General features: G+C 50.5%; 1 protein-coding gene across 2 annotated transcripts in view; it reads right to left on the reverse strand.

Moving 5' to 3' along the window:
* Positions 1-1,404: 1,404 nt before the first annotated feature.
* Umodl1 (uromodulin like 1) overlaps positions 1,405-24,378 on the reverse strand; it is a 51,599-nt gene continuing 28,625 nt past the window's right edge. The window contains exons 11-22 of one of the 2 annotated variants that reach the window (XM_051152622.1): positions 23,855-24,081; positions 23,518-23,776; positions 22,471-22,728; positions 21,028-21,140; positions 17,805-18,018; positions 15,201-15,335; positions 13,519-13,838; positions 12,176-12,321; positions 11,485-11,721; positions 11,110-11,269; positions 7,794-7,872; positions 1,405-1,605 (exon numbers count right to left, since the gene is read on the reverse strand). In XM_051152622.1, the coding sequence (XP_051008579.1) occupies positions 1,424-1,605; positions 7,794-7,872; positions 11,110-11,269; positions 11,485-11,721; positions 12,176-12,321; positions 13,519-13,838; positions 15,201-15,335; positions 17,805-18,018; positions 21,028-21,140; positions 22,471-22,728; positions 23,518-23,776; positions 23,855-24,081 (2,330 nt within the window). In that variant the 3' untranslated portion in view covers positions 1,405-1,423. Of the gene's footprint in view, positions 1,606-7,793; positions 7,873-11,109; positions 11,270-11,484; positions 11,722-12,175; positions 12,322-13,518; positions 13,839-15,200; positions 15,336-17,804; positions 18,019-21,027; positions 21,141-22,470; positions 22,729-23,517; positions 24,082-24,378 lie in introns of both variants that reach the window. The other variant, XM_051152621.1, reaches the window with a different exon arrangement.

A 24,378-nucleotide genomic window follows, 5' to 3' on the forward strand; every position in this document is an offset into this window, starting at 1 on the left:
TTTAGGCAGTAACTATGTAACCAACTCTGGCCTTTCAAAGTGAGGATCTCTTAGCATGGCATATGCCTCCCGTGCCCTTTCCCTGCTTTCTTGTGGTGTGGTGGGTAAATCACACCTTCCTCTCATGGGATTACATGAAAAATGGCCATGGATGTGCTTGGAAACATGGGAAAAGCAGCGCATACACATCACGTGACTGTCACTTATTAGAAAGCGCCGCCCCTCCCATGGTCATGTAGGCTGTCTTGAGTCACTGCTGCCTAAGTGAAAGCCGAGTGCTGATAAGCAGAGCAGGGTTAGTGCGTTTGTGTGTGGACACGGACACAGCGCAGAGTTTATCAGATGGATCCATCCATCACAGGCATCGTCAAATGTCTGCGAAGGTGTGTTACGTAATTGTCAGTGAGCAAGGGTCACGTGGGCAGTTTGAATGTCAAAGCTTGGGGAGGCTGCGCCAGTAGCTTGGACGATGGAGGGGCCGTGTTTGTGCTGGTTCTGAGGGTGGGAGGCCATTCTGTCACTCGGCTCACATCTTCAGCAGGCCTGTCACTGGCCTGGTGGGCGGTGCTCTGCATCTTCAGCCTCTGGCGGGGGGGGGGGGGGGGGGGGGGGCGATAGAGGGTGGTGTCATTGTGGGGGAGCTTATCACCAAGTGCTGATACAGCGCTGTCCAGAGTGGACTCCTGTCAGTCAATGCTGGACGATAAACTACTGGACCTCACAGTGTGGCCTGTGTGGGGAAGGAGGTCACAGGGTCAGTCTCCCGGAAGGAGAAGAGCAAATTCACAAGGGGCCCTCCATGTCCTCAGGCTCCACAGCCACAGATCCACCAAACATGGGTCAAAGCATTCTTTAAAAAAAAAAAAAAAATGTGTCCCTGGTTCCAGTGAGGTAGTTCAGCAGGGAAAGGGACTTGGCACCAAGTCTGACGACTGGCTTCAACCCCTGGGACCCACATGGTGGAAGAAGAAAACCAACTAGTACAAATAAATAAATTGATAAAAAAAATATTTAAATTGTCTGCTTCAAACAGGGACTGGCATTTCTGGCCGTTATTACTTAAACAACACAGTGTGATGACTCTGTAGCGTTTCTACTGTGAACTAGCTTAGTCCATCAAGAGGGAAGCATCTCTGGCTGAGATTTAGGGTGGGCACGGCGGGGGGGGGGGGGGGGGTGGGGGTGGGGGTCACGGCACCATCTCTGACCGTGGTGTAAATGGCAGAACTCTTTGCTAATCTGCAAACGGTCTGTGCTCCCTCCCCACCTACTCTCACAGCTGCTTCTGGGGGTGAGAGCTTTGCCAGTTACAGATCTATCTACCCCTGGCCACGCCCACTCAGCCATCTCCTATAGGTGATGGAGGCAGGGTGTGGCATCAGACATGCTCCCTCTTACCCATCTCCTGGTCAGCCTGGGTCTCCTACTGAGAGAACACCTGGTAGCCGAAGTCATCAGACTGGATTCTGAGATTGTACTTTCCCCTTATTCTCTGGTAACGCAAGATCAGAAGGGTTGTGGCCCCTGCCACCACAATAAATGCAGCCACAGCAATGGCAATGATGTAGCCAGTCCCCAGGCCTGGCTTTGTACATTCAGGTATGCCTGTGGATGAGATAGGTGTAGGGTAAGAGAGGTGCCAATGTCAGAGGAAGCATGCTCCTGTGGCTGGATGCTGGCCCAGAAGCTGTGAAGCTAGCAAGAGGCAGAGGGTACGATTAGATTGCGGTAGGGGGTGGATCTGAGCCGTGTGCTCTGAATTTGATGTGAGGCCCCTCAAGGCAAAGCCCTGTGTGCACCTGTGGGACAGCAAAGAAGGCAGGGGCCCTCATCCAATGGGAGCAACTCAGCCTGCAAATGTGCAAAATGAAGCTTCTGCCCGGAAGTAGAGCTGTGCAGAACCTCTGGCCCCCGTCACAGCTGGAGAACCAGCCAGGTCCTCATAGGGAGACACAGGGGGGTCCTGTGTACCACCCGCATCAGAGGCCAGGGTTTGCCCCATGCCAGAGTAACAGCCAAAAGTCCAGGAGACTATAGACCCCAAAGAATGGAGAGAAAAGTTCCTCTAACAGTTGCTTGTACACTATGTCCATAGCAGCGCTGTTCATAATGGGTGAAATGTGGACATAGCCCCAATGCACGTGAATGAATGGGCCAACCATAACCAGGACTCACAATAAAGTTTCTTGTTTGTTTGATTTTGTTTTTTGATTTTTTTGGTTTTTTGTTTGTTTGTTTGTTTGTTTTTTGTCTGTTTAGTTTTTTTTTTTTTTTTCTTTTAGACATAGTCTTATACTGTAGCACAAGCTGGCCTGGAATTCACTGTGTAATCTCAGTCTCAGCAACCCTCCTGCCTCAGTCTTCCATGTGGTAGGACTATGGGCAAGAGCCCCACTATGTCCAGTTTATAGAATGGATTTATTATCAAGGCACAAAAAGGAACAGAGCTCTGATGTCACATGCCGCCTAGGAGACAGTGTGTAAGGGAGTCACAAAGGACCATGGTTAGTGAGACCTATTCATAAGAATGCTCTAGAACAGGCAAACCAGAGACAGAAGACTGATAGTTCTGGGGTTTGGAGAAGAGGCTGATGTGAGGCAGGGAGGATGCTGTTAGAGGGCCCAGGCTTGTTTGGGGGTGTGGATGTTCATTCACACCACAGAGACAAAGAGGCAGTTCTCTCTGATCACTGTGCCACATACCACCCAATTCTCTTCCATCGGGGCTGTCTGGTACACAGGTGAACTTGATCTCGGTCTTTAAAGATCCATGCTGTCAGGGCTGGGAGAGATGGCTCAGAAGAGCCCTTACTGTGCAAGCATGAGGTTCTGAATTCAAGTTCCCAGAATCCACGTAAAGGCTGCAGACCTGGAATCCTAGTGCTGTGGGGGCGCGGGGGAGGCAGGAGGATGCATGGGGCTGGCTGCCCTCATAGCTCTAGGAGCAGTGAACGACCTTGCCTCAAGAGACAGAGACTAAAGTGGAGTATGGTAGAGCAAGACACCAATGTCCTCCTCTGGAGAAGCACGTGCGCGCGCACACACATACGCACACGCACATGCACACACACGCACTCACACAATCCCCACTGGCATGGGCCCATAGTGCTTTGTGCATGAGTGTGACACATTGTCAAGGGCATCAACAGCAGGGATCTCGGATGTGCCCCGGGCACGCTAATCCCCCATCCCTTCCACTTCCGCTATTCTAGAAAGTTCTGGTTAGGGCACAGCCTGTGTAGTCTGAAGGATTCAAATCCCATTTCCCTTCCCTCATGTCACTTCTGGGCCCCACAGAGGACATTGAGCTGTCCTCTAGGATGTGGCCCACGGGTTGTTGTTGTCAATTGCTGTTGTTGTCCCACAATAGTCCTGGGGTTGCCTCTGGACCACCTAGACAAAGAGCTTCAACCAGACAACCTTGTTGTCTGAACATGCCAGAGTGGGGTGTCACCCCCTAGCTGCAACTGTGCAACTTAACTTCCCCAGGAAAGTGGGTCCTCATGCCTGGTCAGTCATCTTGTCAGGGACATGGAATAGCTGGTCCCAAAATCCAGTCAGCCTCCAGGGGCCTTCAGGAAGACCCAGCACAGTTGGGGTACCTGAATTGAATAAAGCAGAGGCAGGAGACTGGCCTTGTTGGCACTGTGGAACAGACTGTGACAACACACACTGTCAGCCCCTGAGAACAACACACCCCTGTCCTGATGCTGCCTGTCCATTTGAATCCTTATCACCGCCGACAAGGTCACTAACTCAGCCCAGCTCAGAGTGGGGCCTGCAGGCCAGGTTGACTCCTGACTGTGTCCACTGCGGGAGAGTCTGAAATGGAGAGCATGCTCTCAGAATTGCTTGTGCAGTTTGACACAGTGAATGTGTCCCTTGGCACGGCACCTCTGTCTGTCCATGTGAGGCTCTGAACATCACCACGTGACCTGGGTGGGTCCTGCAGGCACACCCTCTCTGTCTATGAAGCAGGCAGAAGTTTTGTAAGTGCAGACATGGAGGATACAGAAGACCTAACTACAGAGTGGGAAGTGCAGACAGACAGACAGCTCCTGGCACACACATGACCAGCCCATACTGGCCCTCCCACACGGCGAGTGTATAGTTCTCAAACAATATAAACAAACCCCTCCCTACCACATGCACAGCCCCTGCACAGCAGAAGCGATCTATCCTGGTACACGCGTTACCCATGCAGGGTGGGAGCAAGCCCTCCTGGTACTGAGAACCCCAGTTCAGATACTCTGGAAGGGCTCAGCAGCCTCAGTAACTGCCCTGGACATCTGCACGTGCCCTAGCCATTTCATGCTACCCAAGTTTTTGTCCAGCAATGAACAATCAGCAGGATAAGTGACTAGTGAAGAGATGGCTGCAGGAGACTCCCAAACTGGAGCAAAAGCAGGCAGCACATATTCAAGAGGAAGGCCGTATTTCCCTACAATCATCAACACATGAAACTATAGGTGGAGGGTTGCCCCCTATGAAAAAATATGTTAAAGCCCAAATCCAACAAATATAGGACCCATCTGAAACAGGGCCACTGTAGGGGGACTAGGGAAGATGAAGCCACACTGAAGGGGCTGGACCCTCACATAGTAGGGCTAGTTTTCTTTTTTCTTTTCTTTTCTTTCTTTTTTTGGCTTTTCGAGACCGGGTCTCTCTGTGTAGCATTGGCTGTCCTGGACTGACTTTGTAGACCAGGTTGGCCTTGAACTCACAGCAGTCTGCCTGCCTCTGATTCCCCAGTGCTGGGATTAAAGGCGCGCGCCACCATGCCTGGCTTTAGTTTTCTTGGGAGTTGCCTGGAGTAAGATGGAGCTGTGGGCTGGGGGATGAAAAGATAGGCCACAGGCCCGAGGGACCTGGAAGAGGCTGGACAGGTGCTTGACTGTGGGTCTCAGAGGAAACAGGGCCTGGCCACCCCTGCCCCCCCACCCCCACCCCACCCCCCCACCCCCATCTCAGGCTTCTGGCTCTCAGAACTGTGAGAGAACACAACTCTGTGGTCTATGGCACCCAGTCCATGGTGTTTTGTCATTTGCCCTGACCCTTGGGGACAAAGACAAACAGAGGGTTATGAGCAGCCAGACTCTGCCTCTGAGGCCCAGTTCACTGCAGTTCAGTTCCAGCCATAAGTGAACACACACACACACATTCTCCCAGATCTCAAGGTGAACCTCGTGCATCCCTGAAATGGAAGTGATGATGACAGTGGGGATAGAGGCCAGACGCTGAAGGAACATGCCAGGGGGCCTGTTGACTTCCCCTTGTCCCCGCAGACTCCCACAGTGCTTCTGCTAACACCACTGCTGCCACAGAGCAGTCCTTACCAACTGGAGGCACCATGTGTTGAGAGTGGCTTTCCTGTCACATTTGTTTGAGAATGTTGTCAAAATAAAAGCCCCAAGACAGTAAGGCAGCGTGGGGAACAGAAAGGAGGGTGATTGATAGAGCTTTGGGGACACATCAGTCACACCCTTGCTGCAATGCTGTCTATACTGGCCTAGTGTAGAGACAGACCTCTGCTTGGTAAAAACAGCAACAACCAACTCTTCTCCAGAAGCTCGGTTAGGTCGTTTTCTGTCTGAAGCAGGAAATGATGTCCCCATTTCGCAATTGGAAGATGAGGAAGGAGATAGCAGTGTGCCCAACATCCCAGAAGTATTACCATTAACCTGGTTTTCAATTCAAAGAGCCTCTCACATTAAGGACTTTCAGAGAGAGTGTCTGCCTATCTGACACATGGAGGGTGGAGAAAGAAAAGTCTGTCTGTCTCGTCTGTCTGATGAGTAGGTGACTAGTTGGTGGATGACTAGACAAGTGTGTGAAATGGATGGATTAGTGAAGATTAAATACATCATATAGATGACACATTGATGAATAGCAAATGGATGATGACGGCTGGATGGGTCATTGGAAGGTAGATGATGACCAGAGCGAGGATGCATAGATGGAGAGATGGTGATGGATAGAGCCAATAATATTACATAGACCACACAGCTTATGCATCAGCCTATGATCAAACTCAGGTCTACTAACTCCAAGTCCAGAGCCTCTCACATTCCTGGCATTCCCGTGACATCTATGAATGAATGAAGACATTCCATTTCTATTAATGAGAGCACATGATCATGCATACTCTTTCTTATTGGGGCCCAGGTTGACCAGTTCTCTACAGCATTTTTTTTTTTTTTCCTTTTTATCAAGACTGGGTGGTTTCTCTGTGTTGCCTTGGCTGTAGATTAGGCTAGCCTCAAACTCTGCCTGCCTCTGCCTCCCTGAATGCTAGGATTACAGGCGTGGGCCATAGTGCCCGGCTTCTCTACAGCAAGAGGATAATGACTGAAGAAAAGGCACATGGTTCTAGAACGTGGGCCAGCAGTTACCTGAGGACCCTCACCTGGGTCAGCAATCATTTGTGCTCCCCCCTCCCCCTCCCCTTGCCACCCAGGGTCTGGAACACTGTGAGTTAGTAGGCTGGGAATGTGTCCTGAAAAGTGTGCCTAAAGCTTTATTTTCCCACTGCTTGCATAAAAAGCAACAGCTGAGAAACACCAGCCAGCTGGGTCCTGCCTGCTGATGCCCTCACTCTTACCTAAAACCCAGCTCCCACCCTGAGCCTGAATCCCAGGAGCCATTATGCAAGAAAACACAGAGAGACACAAGATAATCAAGGTTGAGAGGGAAAAAAAATAACAGAAAGAAAACAGCCAGGATTGCGCTGAGCAACGGGAAAAGCTTAAATTTTTTTCTGGCATAAAGATGAGAGGCCAGCCAGGTGTCATGGCACATGCCTTTAATCCCAGCACTCAGGAGGCAGAGGCAGGTGGATCGCTGTGAGTTCAAGGCCAGCCTGGTCTACAAAGTGAGTCCAGGACAGCCAAGGCTACACAGAGAAACCCTGTCTCGAAAAACAAAACAAAAACAAAAAGATGAGAGGTCATCAGGGGACAAGGAAGAAGGAAGTGGCTACGGGTGGCACTGGATGATCCTTGAGGAGGGTCCCCTTGACTTGTCAATGCTTTCTTTCCCCTCTCACTGGCCAGAACTGACCTCCTCAGCCATACTCAGCAGCCCAGGAAGCTGGGAGCTGAAGTTTTTACTCCAGGAAGTCATGTGTCAGCTAAAGTCTGAAAATTCACTTACTATAGAGAGGAGAGAGAAACTTGGAGGCATCTAAAAACTTGTCATCGTGCCCAAGGCACACAGATTCCTCATTTTTTCCAAATAATTAGATCATGGGGCGGGGGCATGTTTGGAAAATTGATCCTGAAAACACATGAATGTAGTCATCTAGTAAGCGGAAACTGAAGGCCTTTTTTGTTCATCTTCTGAATTAAACAGATTTTCCATGTGGATGTGTAATTACATGTGCGTACACGTGAGCACACACCTGTGCACGCGCACACACACATGCGCACACACGCTGCAGCTGTCTGCTTACAGCTTGGCTCCTTCCTCTTTGTATCCATTTGACATTTTTACTCAGGGTCAAAGCCCTTCTCAGCTTCCTAGGACTCAGGTCACAGCACCCAGGACCTCAGAAGCTGGTACGCGTCCTATAGCATGGCCACAGAAGTAGATCTCGCCTCTCAAGGTGACCAAAAGGAACAAAGCTTGTCCTCCACGAGATGACCTTAGACCCCCTCCGCACAAGCACGTAGAGTCTTGAGGCCACTGCCATGAGTCTTTTACGAGAAATCTTTAAAGTCCCAGATTTCAAACAGGCACTTTGCATGCTGGGAAGATGGGTTAGTTTCTTTGCCATTGAAACCCAGAGGACTCACCTTCAGACCGATGGAGGGGCCCCCAGGACATCTGGTGCTCGGCTTCAGTGCTTCTCAGCAACCGTAAGTCGCTGCAGCTCTGTTTCGAAAAGAGAAACCTCACATTTAGTCTCAAGGTGCTTACAGGACCTGAACTCACTGTCTGGAGTTTTCCCCATCTGACCGTGACTATTTGGTCTTCTAGAACAGGACGTTGAACCATTATATGGGTGAGTCTAGATGGGGGTGTGGGAGCCGGGGAGCCTTACAGTCTGTTAAGGGAAGCCAAGAATGGGGGCAGGCTCTGAAGCAGAGGCCGAGGAGGAACGCTGCCTACTGGCTTGTTCCCCATGGCTTGCTCAGCCTGCTTTCTTAGACAACCCAGACTACATGCCCAGCAGTGGCACTGGCCCCAGTTGCCTGGGCTCTCCCCCAGCAATCGCTAATCAAGCAAATGCCCCACAGAGTTGTACACAAACAATCAGATGGGGGCATTTTCTTCTTCTAAGTGACTCTAGCTTGTGTCAAGTTGACAAAAACAAACCAGAGAACCACTTGAAGCAGTGGGTACACATGAAGGAATGGAGCACAAGAAGGGGTGCGGTGGGTACACATGGAGGAACGCAGGCGTGCGGTGGGTACACACAAAGGAACGGAGCACGAGAGGCATGTGGTAGGTATACACGGAGGAACGGAGCACGAGAGGCGTCCGGTGGGTACACACGGAGGAACGATGGAGAAAACACACAAACCTCTGATCCCTCCCCAGGACCATGCCTTAACCACACCGCCCAGATTTCCCTTATGTGTCCTCCCTGGGCTCAGCCAGGCCTTCACTCCTCCAGATTCCTTTGTCCTTCAAAAATCACTGCCTGGCTCAGTGGTATGGAGCAATCTGCCCTCTGGATACTCATCACCCACCATGGTCTTCCAAGAAAACGTTGGCACCCTAACCCCAGATTTCTAACTCTGATTGTCTTAGGGTCTCTATTGCTGTGATGAGATGCCATTGACCAAAGGCAGCTTGGGAAGGAAAAGGTTTATTTGGCTTACGTATCCAGAGTAACAGTCCACTGAGGGAAGGCAGAGCAGGAATGCAAGCCAAACAGGAACCTGGAGGCAGAGCTGATGCAGAGGCCACGAAGGAGTGCTCGATGTGACTTCCTCAGCCTGCTTCCTTACAGAGCCCAGGACCACTAACCTAGGGGTGGCACCACCCACAATGGGCTGGACCCTCCCACATTGGTCACTAATTAAGAAAATGCCCTACAGGTTTGCCTACAGTCTGATCCCGGTGGAGGCATTTTCTCAACTGTGGTTCCCTCCTCTCAAATGACTCTAGCCTCTATCAAGGTCACACAAAACTGGCCACATGACCATATTTGGTCAACTTCTTTGGTCGAGATGAACTTTAACCCCAGTTGTTTCTTGTCTGGCAGCCTTGGGAACTAATGGAAAGAAAGCTACACTCTAAAGGAAATGGGTCGGGGGTCGGTGGGCAGAAGATCAGGGTCAGGCTGCAAACACCTGAGAGCGGCCCCTGAGGAGACAACAGGTTACTATAACTGCTGACCCGGTGCTATAACTGCTGGCCCTGTGCTATACCTGCTGGCCCTGTGCTGTAACTGCTGGCCCTGTGCTATACCTGCTGGCCCTGTGCTGTAACTGCTGGCCCTGTGCTGTAACTGCTGGCCCTATGCTTCTGAGGATTCTATGGTTCCAGGCACATACTGGAGCACGCCACACAGTGAGCATCCTGGGAAATCAACTGTGCCTGCAGGAAGACCTACTGTGTGAGAAAGTTGGATGACTGAATTATCTGTCACTGTGTTGCTTAGCCACACATTGCTATTGGCCAAAGGCTTGTCACTTGGAAAAGCCCCAGATGTCTGGCACATCTGTGTCACCCTCAGAGATGGGTACAGTAGCAAAGGAGGAACACACATAGTCTGGGTAAATGAGAATACAAACTACCCATAAGCTCTATGTAAATGCCACACACAAGGAGAGAAAAGGCTGCTACGGAGGCTGAGAGCTGCGGATGCACCATTCATATCACTAAAGTGGTATTGGGTTAAGGTAATGTTTTACACCCAAGCTTCAATGTCATCGGAGGGGAATACTCCCGCAGCTGTTTGGGGTGGGATGGGATGGGGAAGGGTGGGTTGAGGAGGAGAGGGGTAGGAAGGGGAGGGGTAGAGAGGGGAGGAGTAGAGAGGGGTGGGGTGTGATGGGGTGGGGCAGAGTGGGGTGTGATGGGGTGGGGCAGAGTGGGGTGTGATAGGGTGGGGCAGAGTGGGGTGGGGAGGGGTGTAGCAGGGTGGGGAGGGGTGAGGTGACCGATTAGTTTTATTGTCAATCTGACACACCTGGGAAGAGAAACCCTCAACTGAAGACTAGCCTTGATTGGATCCGCCTGTGCGCACATCTGTTGGACAGTTTCCTCATTGCTATTTGAAGTAGGAAGGCCTGGTTCACTGTTGGTGGTCGCCACGCCTAGGTCTCAGCAAGCCAGGGGAGCAAGCAGTAAGGAGCAATACTCCACCATTGTTGTTTCAAGCTTCTGAGTTGGTTTCTCTTGAAAATGGGCTAAAATAGAGCTTTTCCTTCCCAAGTTGTTGTTGGTCATGAATTTTATCACAGCAATAGAAAACAAACTAGGACAGAAAGCTCAGGTGAAGCTGAAAGAGATGAGAAAGGGCAATGTGTGTGTGTGTGTGTGTGTGTGTGTGTGTGTGTGTGTGTATGTATGTATGTATGTCTATGTGTGTATGTGTACCTGTGTGTGTGTGTGTGTATATATATATATATGTATGTGTGTGTGTGTGTGTATGTGTGTAGATGTAGTGTGTGGTATGTCTGAGTGTATGTGTGTATATCTATGTGTGTGTATATACATATGTGTATATATGCATATGAATGTATGTGATGTGTGCACGTAAATGTATATGTGCATATAGGTGTGTATGTGTGTATATATGGTATGTGTGTGTGTATATATGTGTGATGGGAGCAGAAACTTGGACCATGGGAGGAGGAAGTGGGGGAGATGGGCATAAATAAGCAAAGCATGGCAATAAATATATATGAAGATTGTCACAATGGAATTCATTTCTTTGTATGCTAACCAAAAAAATTAATAAAAACCCAGGAAGAACAAATTTGGCCTGAATCAAAGTATGTCACATGTGCCACCCTGTCCTGCACCCTCCCTCTAAGTTGCATGCTTCTGGGCACTGCCCCTGTGCTCTTGTGCATGGGCCAGTACCTCCGCCAAGCAGGATAGCAAATCCCCACCACCATACCACAAGAAGCAGCAGAAGGAGCCAGCACTTACTATCCTGCACGTGTTCCTGGGGTCCTCCATGCACACTCTGAGCTTGCAGTGCAGGTAGACGATGGAATTGTTGACGAAGGAGAAGATCCTCAGCTTGAACTGGGCCTTGCTGGAGTTGCCGTTCTGGATCACACTGGTGTAGGTGTTAGGAACAGGACAGCTGGGGGAAGGAACATGGCGCCTTAAGTCAGCTGCTCTTCCCGGCTGCTACTCAGGCATGCCTCTTGTGAGAATCTGCCCTTCACAGGCATCCATGGAAGTCTTAGAGGCCGCTGCCTCATCTGGCCCCAAACCCAGGCTGCATCAGCATTTGCCTGGAAATTCCAAGGGGTCCAAAAGTAGGCCCTGGGGGCTGGGCAAGGTGTGGTTTCTAACCTGTTGTTGATGAAGCCAAAGGTGACGGGGTCCCTGGCGTTGCTGGAGGGGGTGGCCCAGCACTCGGTGAGTACCACCTTAAGACTGCTCTTCTGCCTGTGAAGTCCCACTTCAATCTTGATCTCATCGCTGGCGGACACGGTATAGTTCTGAGGTATGGGAGACTCGCCGATGAACAACTGCATTTCAGTGACAAAATTTCCAGTACCGTGGAGGTCTTCGATGACGGTGTAGACTCTGTTGGGGAGAGGCTCTCAGAAGCTTACTCTATGCACCCCTTTCTTCCACTACCTTCCCATAAAAGGTGATTCTGGGGGTAGCATAGAAGTCAAGGAAGACCTCCCCGCCGCAGGTAAGAAGAGGTGCTGCATGCACAGCTGGCTGTCACAAGGAGCTGGCTCCTCTCTGTGTAGGTGGGTGTGCCCCAGAAAGAGGGTGGCTGGTCATGGTAGAGGCTGTGACAGCTCTGAGGAGCTCGAGGTTGCTGTTTAGAAGCTTTTCCTCGTAGCTGATCAGCCACAGAGAGAGGACTGGGGACAGAAATGGGGGAAGCTGGCAGTTAGCACAAGTCCTGTTCACGTGTGTGGTCACTCAAGAAAGCCCTCGAAGGACTGATGCCCCAAACAGCCTTCAGGCAAAGGCGCTAGAGGGAGCCCAAGCTGGGTGGAGGCAAGGGCAGCCTCCCACTCACCCCCATTGTGGGGTGTAGCCCGAGGAAGTCAGAAGGTCATTGCGGAACACACACTGGATGGGACTGAGGATCTGCAGGTGGTGGATGACGCCCTCTGGGGACAGATCGTTCCTCAGTGTGGTCTTCACCACTGTGCTGGTCATGTTCTGAGCACAAAGAGATGGGGTGTAAGTGAGCTCCCTGGCCCGGAGGGTGTCCAGGCCCCAACTGCAGGCATAGCCCAGGTACTGGAGGATTATCCCCAGAAGTGTGACGATCCCAACAAGTGTCCCCTGATGTCACCAAAGGGAGACCAGCCTACCAATCATATGCATGTGCGCAGCTATGCCCTTGGGTCAGCCTGGATCTGACCATGTGATACCCTATCCTATCAATGGTGTTCTCTTTTCTCTCGGCATTCCCCCAAACCAGTTAATCTGCACTGAACTGCCAATTAGATATTTGCCTCAGAGCACAGAGCTGGCTCTAACCCTCCATCTGCTGGTTCCTGCATCCTGCCACTTCGAGGAGGTGCTGCTTCACTGGTACAGCTTGGCCTGCAGAGGACACTTGAGCACGTGGTACGGCTACTGTTCTTACTGTGGCCTTCCTAGTGTGTGTTCTTTAGACACGGCAGCTCATGAAGTCCCCCCCCCCCCCGCACATTTGTGGGCAACTCAGAGGGTTTAGAAAGTGGAGCCTAGATGGAGTAAGTTAGAACATGGGGTGGGGGTGGGGCATTCAAAGAGCTCTTGGATCTTAGCACATGCTGGTTCTCTCTCTCTCTCTCTCCCTCTCTCCCCTCCCCCTTCCTTCCTCTCCCATTTCTGGCCACCATGAAGCGAGCAGCTTTGCTCCATCATACTCTCCTGCCCAAAGCAATAGAGTCAGCCAGCCATGGACCGAAACTTCTGAGTGTGAGCTAAAATAACCCTTTCCCTCCCTTAACTTGACTTATCTCTGGTATTTTGTCACAGTGACAGAAATCTGACTAGCACACAAGTATACCCATACAAATACATAAGTATGTATACAGGTGGAGTCACACACATGTTCCCATGTGACTCCTTGGCTTTCCCATTTTTCCTTTCCATCTAGCCTGGGCAGAGAGGATTCCATAAACCCCGACTCTGGCCAACCCCAAGCTCTTTGCACCAGAAGAATTCTGCAATATGGAGCTTGCATTTACCTCAGGCTTCCAGTATGGCAACTGTGACAATGTGGGACTGTCTGACATCCTCTTCTTGTGTCTCTCGCTTAGAAGTCAGAGGCCCAGGGGTGAAGAGCCTGCCTGGCCTCCCTACCAGGTGCAAACCCTCCCCACAGGTCCCTCCAGGTGGCTCGCGGCAGCCAAGTTCACTCACACTCTGCACGAGGGTCCCGCACTCGCCCCAGCCTGCCGCCAGGAACACATGTGTGCTGTTGCTCTTGCTCACGTTGCAGGAGGGCTCTCCCAGGTACAGAGAGGCCTCAGGTATAGCCTCCTGCCGCAGAAAGCGCTTCTGGATGGTGATGACCACTGTCTCAATCTCACAGGACACTCCAACCGCATCTGTCAAGGTCAGCCGCAGGGGCAGGTCCTGGGCCATGGAGCTGGCAGCTGGCACATGGGTATCCCTAGTTCCTGTTAGGATAGGGGGCCACTCTTGGCCTGGGGTCTGGACCAGGTTCCCAGAAGAGCCACCTGAAGGTTCCAAGGAGACAAAGACTCAGGGTGAGTCTGTTTGGGGATTAGAGGGACAGGGTAGACTTCTAAGGCCCCACACTTTAAAGCAGACATAACCAGGAGCTTCCTGCTCCAGCCACAGTGTCCCCACACTTGCACTTGAGTGCCAAGTGAGAATAGGTGAGTAACCTGCCCCAGAGTCACTGAGGCCTGTCTCCAAGGAGAGTCCTAAGTTGTCCCCTCAGGAGCCTCTACTGTCTCGGCTTCCTTCTTGCCCCAAAGCTCACACCTTTGCAAGATCCAGGGGACTATAGAAAAGTCCCCCACACTCTTGGGTAGCATGTTTCCTTTTTCATCCACTTCTGCAGGCTCCCAAGTTTCAGCCATTCTCTGTTGCCTGCTTGGACCCACACTGCCAGGTGTTGACTTAGCTGGCCCTGCTGGTCAGTTTCAGCATAACTTGACCCCCTCTGTATTCCACCTTCCCCAGGCAGAGCAGGTCTCCTGCTCCACTGTCTACTCACACAGGTGGCTGTCTCCCCCCATTGGACATATATGAAAAAGGAGGGAGGGCCAGGCACACACAGACACCCTACACTTGCACACACACACACACACATATACACCCTATATGCACACACATATACCTTCCATATACACATATGCACAGTACACGCACACACAGACACATGCTACATGCACACAGACACATGCTACATGCACACACACATGCTACATGCAAACACACGCTACACGCACACACACACGCTACATGCAAACACACACATGCTACATGCACACACACATGCTACATGCACACACACACGCTACATGCACACACACATGCTACATGCAAACACACATACACACACATGCTACATGCATGCACTTATACCTTCCACACATACATACACATACCCTACATGCATACACACATGTATCTTTCATATACACAAATGCAAACATAATGCATATCCTACATGTATATGCATATACACCCTACATGCAAGGACATGCAAACACACACACACACACAAAACGTGCCCAGGTCATAAAAAACATGCTGATGTCATTTGGACAAAGGCCCTTTTTTCCTAGGAATGAGTGTCCTTAAGAGATGATGATATTAGCCGGGCGGTGGTGGCGTACACCTTTAATCCCAACACTTGGGAGTCAGAGGCAGGCAGATCACTGTGAGTTTGAGGCCAGCCTGGTCTACAAAGCGAGTCCAGGACAGTCAAGGTTACACAGAGAAACCCTGTCTCAAAAAACCAGAGAGAGAGAGAGAGAGAGAGAGAGAGAGAGAGAGAGAGAGAGAATATGATGATGATGATGATGATGATATTGATTGTCTTCCAGGAAAAGGCTTATAAGACTTACCATCACAGGATCTTCCAGAATATTCCACATGCGAGTCAGGTCTTCCCCCATCACAGCTACATGTAAAAGACCCAAAGGTGTTTCTGCACATCCCAGGTGCACAGTCATCTTCCCTCATTTCACATTCATTGTAATCTGAAAAGCATTGAGGGGAGAACAGGAGCCATGACGGGCCCACAAGCGGCTCTGGTGTGGCCAGCGTCATCAGCTGCATGCCCAGTCCTGCTCAGACAGTGCATCTCAGGAGGCAAGGTAAAAACATATGCAGATGGCAGGCTTAGGACAGTCTGTAAGGCTCTTCAGTGTTTGTGTGAGTTGCTGTGGGAATGGGGAGCCAGGGAGATTCTGGAAGGATACAGCCCTGAGGCAGGGAAGGGGTTCCCCCAGAGCTGAACCCCCTCCAGCCTGCTGTTTCGACCAAGAGATACACAGAACTGGAGACCCGAATGACGAGTACTGGGCCCAGCAGATGCTCCTTATGCCTTCCATCTTTCTGCCCATTCGGTCTGTCAGCCCTGCACAACAGGGCTATGAACCAAAACACAAAGCTAAGAGTCATACTGTTTCCTTCTGGTCTTTACAAAGCAGACTGCAGGTTGTAGCTCAGTGGTAGCAAACTTACTTAGCATGTACATGCATGCTCACATACACACTCTCATACATGCTGAGCGGGCACACACACATGTGCCCGCTCAGCACATACACAAGCAAATGTGTGTGTGTTTGTGTGTGTGTGTACATGACACCCACTGTAACTCAGTGCATGCCCTTCCAGCATCTTCTGTCTCAACAAACCCCGTTCAGTGATGACAACAGCCCACAGTGTGGGAAGAACTCAGCATAGGCCAGTTTTAGCCCAGACTATAGGTTGTTTACAGTTTCTTTGCTTTTTAAGGCACTCTGACAATGGCTGTCTTTCCATTAACTATGGTCTGAGCTGAGATAATTTCTTCCAGGACAGAGTCCCAGAATGAAATGCCAGGCCACTGAGGAAGATGCTGTGGACTACTGACACCCATCACTGCCTGGATTTTCAAAAAAGGTGAGAAAATCCTACTCTCCAGTCTCCACTGCTTTTCATGTCTTATCAGGGTCCATGCTGTTCTCAGAGAGAATCTGGGAGTCTTTTTAAAAAATATTTATTTATTTTTATGTATATGAGTATTCTATCTGCATGTATACTTACATGCCAGAAGAGGAGGCCAGATCACATTACAAATGTTTGTGAGCCACCATGTGGTTGCTGGGAATTGAACTCAGGACCTCTGGAAGAGCAGACAGTGCTCTTAACCACTGAGCCATCTCTCCAGCCCCTGGAAGTCTTTTTCGTTTGTTTGTTTCATTTTGTTTTGTTTTTTGAAACGGGGTTTCTCTGTGTAGCCTTGGCTGTCCTGGACTCACTTTGTAGACCAGGCTGGCCTTGAACTCACAGCGACCCACTAGCCTCTGTCTCCCGAGTGCTGGGATTAAAGGTGTGTACCACCATGCCTGGCAAGACAGTTTGTTTTTTAACTTAGGTTTATTTATAGTACTTTTTTTCCTTTCCAATTCTGTGGACAAAAGGAGCGATGTCCTTAGTGATCACATCTTTATTGGTGACTTGCATTTCCTTTGGGTTTTGTCTGTTAGCGTCTTTTGCACACTGACCTATCGGGCTTACTATTTATCAATGCTGTGTGATCTCACTCTGCACACAAGCTGTTTAATTCTTCTAGAAGTTTTCTTCTATCATTTCTACAGTGATGACTTTACTCTGCTTGACAATAAGACTGATATTTTTAGGTAATCATGTATTGCAGTCCTTTCCTCTGAAAACCTGCATTTACTTAAGTAGTTCTTCTCACTCTTCAAAAAAAAAAAAAAAAAAAAAAAAAGACATTCAATTTTAAAGTCTTCATTAAAAAAAAAAAAAAAAAAAAACCTATTTAGAGTCAGGCATGATGGCACATGCTTTTAAACCCAGCACAAAGGCAGGCAGATCTCTGTGAATGTGAGGCCAGCCGGATGTACAGAGTGAGTTCCAGGCCAACCAAGGCTACACAGTGAGACCCTGACTCAACAAAATAAAAGATCTATCTATGAGCCAATTGTCATTTTTCTTCAAGTCCGAGGAGGGTAGAGTCCAAATTGCCTTCCCCATGCTGCTTTCTTCACTGGTACTTTTGCTAGGCTCTCCTCGGACTCTTCCTGGACAGTGGCTGCCCAGAATGCCCCATCTGTTCTCATCCCATTAAAGCACAGGTAGAAATAAGAAGGACAAAGAAGGGACTGGAGAGATGGCTCAGAGGTTAAGAGCACTGACTGTTCCTCCAGAGGTCCTGAGTTCAATTCCCAGCAAACACATGGTGACTCACAAACCATCTATAATGTGATCTGATGCCCTCTTCTGGCCTGAAGGTGTAGATGCAGACAGAGCACTGTATACATAAATAAATATATAAATCTTAAGAAAATAAAAAAGGAGGAGGAGGACAAGGAAGCCCCAATCACTCCATGCTTCAGAAAGCTTTTGGGAACGCCCACAAGGAGGCGCAGAGAGCCACAGCTGACTATGTGACTTGGGCAGAAGAGCAAGCCCAGCACCCCGCCCCCCCTCACACACACCTTGTATAAAGGTTTTGCCTCTGACCACCTCCAGCAGCGATGTGTTCTGTAGGGCAGTGAGGAAGGCAGCAGACACCTCCCTGACGTCCACGTCTGCCATTATTAGCAAATTAAACTCCACCACGACGCTGCCATTGGTGATGCTGATGATGTCCACATGGATCCTGCCCGTGTCCATGTGCTGACGCAGCGTGGCTGGTAAAGAGTCCCGCACCTTCGAGAAACAGGCTGTGTGAGAAGAGCTGCCCACTGAGGTTACAGGCCATTTGTCCTAAGCGTAGATACTCCTGGTATTCTGCCTGGTGGCAGAATAGGCTTGTGGCAAGAGGGTCCAAGCCTGAAATCTGTTACTGGCCCTTTCACCCCACTAAAATACCAGAAGGTGCCGATGATGCCCAGGGGAGCCCTCCTCCCCTACAAGCAGCCCACAGCTTCAGAGAGATGCCTTTGGGTTGAGCAGGGGACAATGCCAATATCAGGGACCCACCTATACAGGCCTGTAAAGCAGATGCTCACAGTGGCAGTTAACAGTCGGCCGGGAGGCTGAGCAAGTGGTCCCAAGGAAGAAGACCACCTACTCACTTTGTTTTTTTCTAGAACTTACCTTTGCCTCTGATGCTTCAGGACATTTCCCCTCTCCTCCTCCCCTTCCCCACCTGTTGGCAGGCTACTTTTGAATGAGCGTCTCCCGTAGCCCTATCAGGAATCACAGTTCCTGCCTCTGAAGGGCTTGTATTTGTCCCCCATCTTTTAGTGCAGAGCCATGTGTTATAGGCTGCATCATTCTAATCCAGCTCAACATAGTCAGAGGCACACGCTCTTATAATAAGCCTCAACAGTCCATGTGATTCAAATTTCCTTGGAAAGAGCACCTCCAGGGACTGCCAGAGATACGCACGAGGGCCAGTACCCCATGGCATGAGCTCCTGGCCCCTCTTTCCTTTTCTGGGACACCCAAGGTAGAGAACCCCAATTTCCCCCATCAGTGGCTAAGTATCTCCAAGCCCACCCCCCACTGGCTTTGGGTAGCTCAGTCAGACATCTGCTGTGCTTCTTACCCCCTCCCCTGTTTTTTTTTAAAAGAGTTATTTATTATTTATACAGTATTCTGCCCACATGTGCGCCTGCCCACCACAAGAAGACACTAGATCTCATTACAAGTGGTTGTGAGCCACCATGTGCTTTCTGGGAATTGAACTCAGAACCTTTGGAAGAGCAGACGGTGCTCTTAACCTCTGACCCGTCTCTCCAGCTTCCTCCCCTGTTTTCTTTAGACATATCCGCCAAAGCACTGCATCCCCATTGAAATGTCACCATTTCCATTTCAAAGTGATCTCCAGGCAAGGCTCTAGCCCCTGCTAGGAAATGATGAGCCATTAGCCCACCACTTCCAAAACTGGTCCTATCGGTGTACATGGCCACATGACTGTTTTATAGCCTGAAAAACCAGACAAATAAAACAATGGTGTTCAAAAAAATGGGCCAGGGAGGAAATTGTTTTGAAAGGGAAGATTAATCTAGAAGCTTAGGGTAGAGCTGGAGCTGCTGTAGTTGGCCACCAGAGTGGGCAAGGGGCCCGGCATCTGCTGCTTGATGCGATATGCAAACATTGTTTGCTAAAGACAGGAGGCGATGCACGTCATCAGTCGCTCCACTGAAGACTCTTGGATCCAGGCACTGGGAGAGTTGGGAATTCCAGGATAAGGAAGGCAAGGGCTTCAGATCCTATGGAGCCAGACTGGGTCAGCTCCTGAGGTCCGCTCTGCTAGAGGCTAGCACCTATTGGCTTCTGGACGCATCAGCATAAATTCACAGCCAACACTAGGTGGCACTGTCCAACCCCTCTCTGAAACTCAAACTACAGAAAACCTAAAAGAAGGTTGACTTTCTACCGGGTAATAAAATCACTAGATTATAAGGGTATTGCCTATACGTTAAAAAGCAGTATAATTTAGGACTAGGGCCATATCTCTAGAGTGTAGCCTAGCATATGTGAAGCCCTGGGTTCCATCCCCAGCATCACAGGAAAACAGGCATGGTTGCGCTCAGCCATAATCCCAGCACTCAGAAGGTAGATGCAGGAGGATCAGGAGTTCACGCTTATCCTTGGCTATATAGAGAGTTTGAAGCCAACCTGGGGCCCATGAAACCCTGTCTGTGTAATAATCATAGCACCAGGACATGCTGAGATTGCTATCTGTGCTACACTGTAAGAATATACCGCCCCAAAGAGAGCAGGAGGGACAGCAGAGAAGAAACAGGCACAGGGTCAGAGCAGCTTTGCTCTAAACAGACAAGGAGCAGCAGGATGCTGCCTCTCCAACAACGAGTGCGTGGACAAATGAAAGGTACAACGGAGCAGTGTCCACCCGTGAAAGGATGGGAGTGCTGAGGCACATGGTGATGTGGATGGACCTGGAACACGTTAAACAAGTGGCAGACGTAACACATCACTTCTCTTGTCATTCCACGTTCACAAACACCCAGCAGGCAGATCCAAAGAGACCAAAGTAGTGGCCCGAGGGCTGGAGGAGGAGCAGAGGGGGAGTAACATGGAATGGGTAGAGAGCTTCTACTGAGGGTGATTAGACACTCTGGTATCAGGTGGTGGTAGTAGCTGCAGGTCTTTGCAAACAATAGAAATCACTTGATTTTACATTTAAGATTGTCATGCTATCTGTAATGGAGCTCAGTTTTTAAATATCCATTTATGTGTGTGTGTGCACACGCGCGCACATGCATACATGTGTGCACATGCATGCCTCCATGTGTTCAGTGCACAGATATCACAGGGGACTGAACCTAGGGCCTGGTGTACTCTAGGTAAACAGTGTAGCACACTTAGCTTTTTACTCTATAAATTTTGAAACAGGGCCACACTAAATCGTCCAGGCTAGCCTTCGGCTCTCTCTATAGCCCATACCAGCCTTGAACTTGCAATCCTCCTGCCTCAGCTTCCTAAATTGCTGGGATTATGAGCCTGCACCACCAAAGCCTTGCTCAAACACTTTGTTAAAGCGCTTCAGGGAGCATGAAGCAGGGCACACCAGAGTGGGGCCGGGGAGGTGTAGATATGGCTGGCTTCCGTCTCCAGGCAGGCCTCAGCCGTGCAGTTCAGAATGCTCAGACCTGCCACAGTCAGAAGCATCTAGAAACTCTCCCCATCCCCCACCCCGCCTCCTTCCTTTCTTCCCAGGAAGTAGGCTTGACCGTGCCAACTCACCGTTCTGAAGAACAACTGTACGAAGTCTCGATGCTCCCGGCTGCTGGCGTTTCGGAAGGATTCCAAATATCGGATGTTCGCTATCCGGACTTCACCAGTGAGTTTCTGGGCCACTGCAGGATGTAGCGTGCACTAGGTCACACATTGTCATTTCAGTGTCCCTGTTCACCGCATGAGACTGACCAGGCTACAGAGAAGGTATAGTGTCTGCTGCTCACAGACACAGCCCACCAGGCTCCAAGGGTGTGAGACACATGCAGCCAGCCTCCCTTGAGGCTTCTTTGCAAGTCAGGCAGCTGGCTAGCAAACCAGGACAGTTTGAGAAGGAACAGGTGCCAAGAGACAACCAGGGCCACAGTGTAAACCAGATGTACTTCCTCTGTTCGGAGCCTATACCTCACTGGGGGCCCTGTTCAGGCAGCTCTTTTTCCACCTGGCAGTTGTACCCGTCTGTGGTCTAAGGGCAGTCCCCCTTTCACCCAGGCTGGTCTCTGTGAGTCTTTGCCCTCTGGGGATTCTAGAAACACATGGGACATGAGCATAGTCTGGAATATTCCTAGTCACATCCTGGCCTCTGACACATCAGTCTCTCATTCAGCCCCTTCCTAGATGTCTGTGGCATGCGTGTTCCATGTAAGGGGCCTACATCTTCCCCCTAGTGACATCAACACCCCCCACACACGCTGAGAATCTCACTCAGTCCCAAGCCAAACCATAAAGCCACCTCACTATGCATTCCTGATAAGCGTCAGACCCGGGTCCTTGGGGACATTGCTGTCACTGTACCCAAGGGCCAGAAGCATGGCCAGTGGCATATGCAACTTGATGTATGAGGCACAGAGGCAGACAGGGGCATAGGCAGCAGTAGACGTGGGAATCGTCTTAAGGTGAAGGGCCACACACCCATGCACAGCCCGTTCCTTCCAGAGTGAGGCATTCAGAGGTCTCCTGGCTTGGTTCAGGCTCAAGGGCTTTTCTGCCTCTGATCATCCAGATACCACCAAACTCCTTCTCCTTTATCTGGCCATGAGCTGTTCTTACTGCACCCCAAAAGGCCATCTTAGGCTCACCCAAGGAATGTACCCCCCCAACCTGAGAGACAGCGCCCAGTGTGTGGGAAGCTTCTTGAGATGTGAAGACCCCCCACTACCCCCCCCCCCCACTACAGTATCACACACATAGGTAAGTCATGTGCTGGGAAAACAGATGTCAAGAAGGAATAAAGAGAAAAAAAAAAAAAGGATTTTTCTCTGACTATGTAGCTGTGGGAAGGACCGTCTCCCATGTAATGGGGTCCCTGGGTCATTATCCAAGTCTGCCACCATCTCCTTATAAAGTGAGCCCGGGGCTTCTATGTGAGGAGGGAATGGACATTCTGTAGCCCGCATGCAGGCCTTTCTATGTTCAACCCATCATGCTTGTCTGTCTGTCTAGAGTCCTTACCTGTCCGCACTTTCACCTGTGTTCTGGCACCTTCTTTCCCACACACCTTAGCCACGATCTCTACCAGGTGCAAGGCTCCGGGCTCTAAGCCTGACATTGTCACATTATTGTCCTGGGTCTCCATAGTTGTGGCTGGGCCCCGAGGAGAGACCAAAGTGAGGTAGAAGGTTGGGGAAAGGCTGATGTCTGCTGACCACTCCAGGGAAAAGCTGGTGCTGGTCACGTTGGAGACAGTGACCTTTCCGATGGGTCCAGGAACTGGGAAGTGGGACATACATGACAACACAAAAATCAATCCATGTGCATTGACAGACAGGAAAGAGCTTCCCAAAGCCCAAGGTCCAGTTCTTAACAACTGGAGGGGTGGTGATGCCAGCCAATGATGCAGACTGTCACAACCCCTTCACAGAGACAGTACCCCTATGCACAGAGCCTTGTGGGGTCCTTAGCTTGGCTTCCTAGAGGAAGCCCTGTGTTGTGACAGCAAGAATTGGTCCCTGGGATATTTTGTTCCAGAGGATGGTTCTTACTCATCTCTGGTGTCCTAGGCTGCCTCCAACCACTCCACCCTTTGCAGGTATGTCAGGGGCAGCCATTGGCATTGCTGGCCCAAGACAAGCTAAACAGATGGTTTAGCTTGTAGCAGGGAGGGCTCAACAGGGTCAGTGGGAGAGCTGGAGTTCAGGAAGCTGAGAGTTAGGGGGACAGTGATGCTTGGGATTATGGAACTGTTGGGGTATCCAACCCGCAAGGGAATGCTCCACTGCTAGATGGGACATATAGCCCATAAAGTCCCCTCTCTCTCCCTTGCCCATCTTCTGCCCCAGCTTCTGAAAGCCAAGGGTTCATAGGAAGAGGGCGAGGGATGCAAAGGAGCCCTTTGTCTCTCTGACTAGGCCAAGCACCTGCCAGCAAGGACCATTGTTCTATGCCTAAGTCCACATATGTTCAGGATGAAAGAGCACACCCTGCATTTCTGGCACACCTGACATCAGGGTTTACTCAGGCTGAGATTCCCACTGGGCTCCCTGTGCCCTGATGACTCACCACAGGCAGGGGGCTCTGGAGCCTCAGGATTTGGGGCCGATGGCAGGCCTGGGAAGGAGGAAGGTCCAGGGTCTTCATTCTGTACTCTTGTGGAGTTCAGGGGTATCCCCAAAGCAGGACTGGGGTGCCATACAACATAGCCCGTGGGTGGAGCAGTCAAGAAGGGTGGGTCTGTGGTGAAATATTCTTGTGTCTTTCCAGTGGGGTGCAGTGTGACATCTTTTGTCCCCTGAGGGGAACCATGGGTTGGCCCTGGAGACTCAGGAAAGGGGCTTGTCATCCATTTGGTACTTCCATGGTTCATACCCAGGCTCAGGGCCATGCTGGCCACCTCCACATCTTGCCCCGTGCTAGTCCTATCCTGCCCGACTGTGCTGCCACCATCTCTCCTAGATGGAAGGCCTGCGGTCCAGGTTTGGCCTCTTGCTGGGGTGCTCTTTGGTGGCCTGGGACTTGGAGACAAGGTGAGGGTCTCTGGGCCACTGGCTGCCAATCCCCTGCTGGCAGCTGGGGACGTGGCCTTTGTTACAGGCAGTTCATCTCCTGTGGGGGTCATCATGTCACCTGCAAGATACATCCACTGTCAGATGCCTGAGGCAGCTAGCAAGGCCATCAGAGTCCCCCTACAAGCAAAAGCTCTCCCTAGAGAAAGAAATGCATTGCAGAAAGATGTCCCTGTCATCACACACACACACACACACACACACACACACACACACACACACACACACACACACACACACACACACACACACGGTGAGTGTGCAGAGATGACTTAGCACTTAAGAACAGAACACTTGCTTCCCTTCCAGGCAATGCAAGTTCAGTTTTCTGATTCAATAGGCTGCTCACATCAGCCTG

Source organism: Acomys russatus, chromosome 11 (assembly GCF_903995435.1).
Source record: "Acomys russatus chromosome 11, mAcoRus1.1, whole genome shotgun sequence".
In the NCBI taxonomy this organism is placed as follows: Eukaryota; Metazoa; Chordata; class Mammalia; order Rodentia; family Muridae; genus Acomys; species Acomys russatus.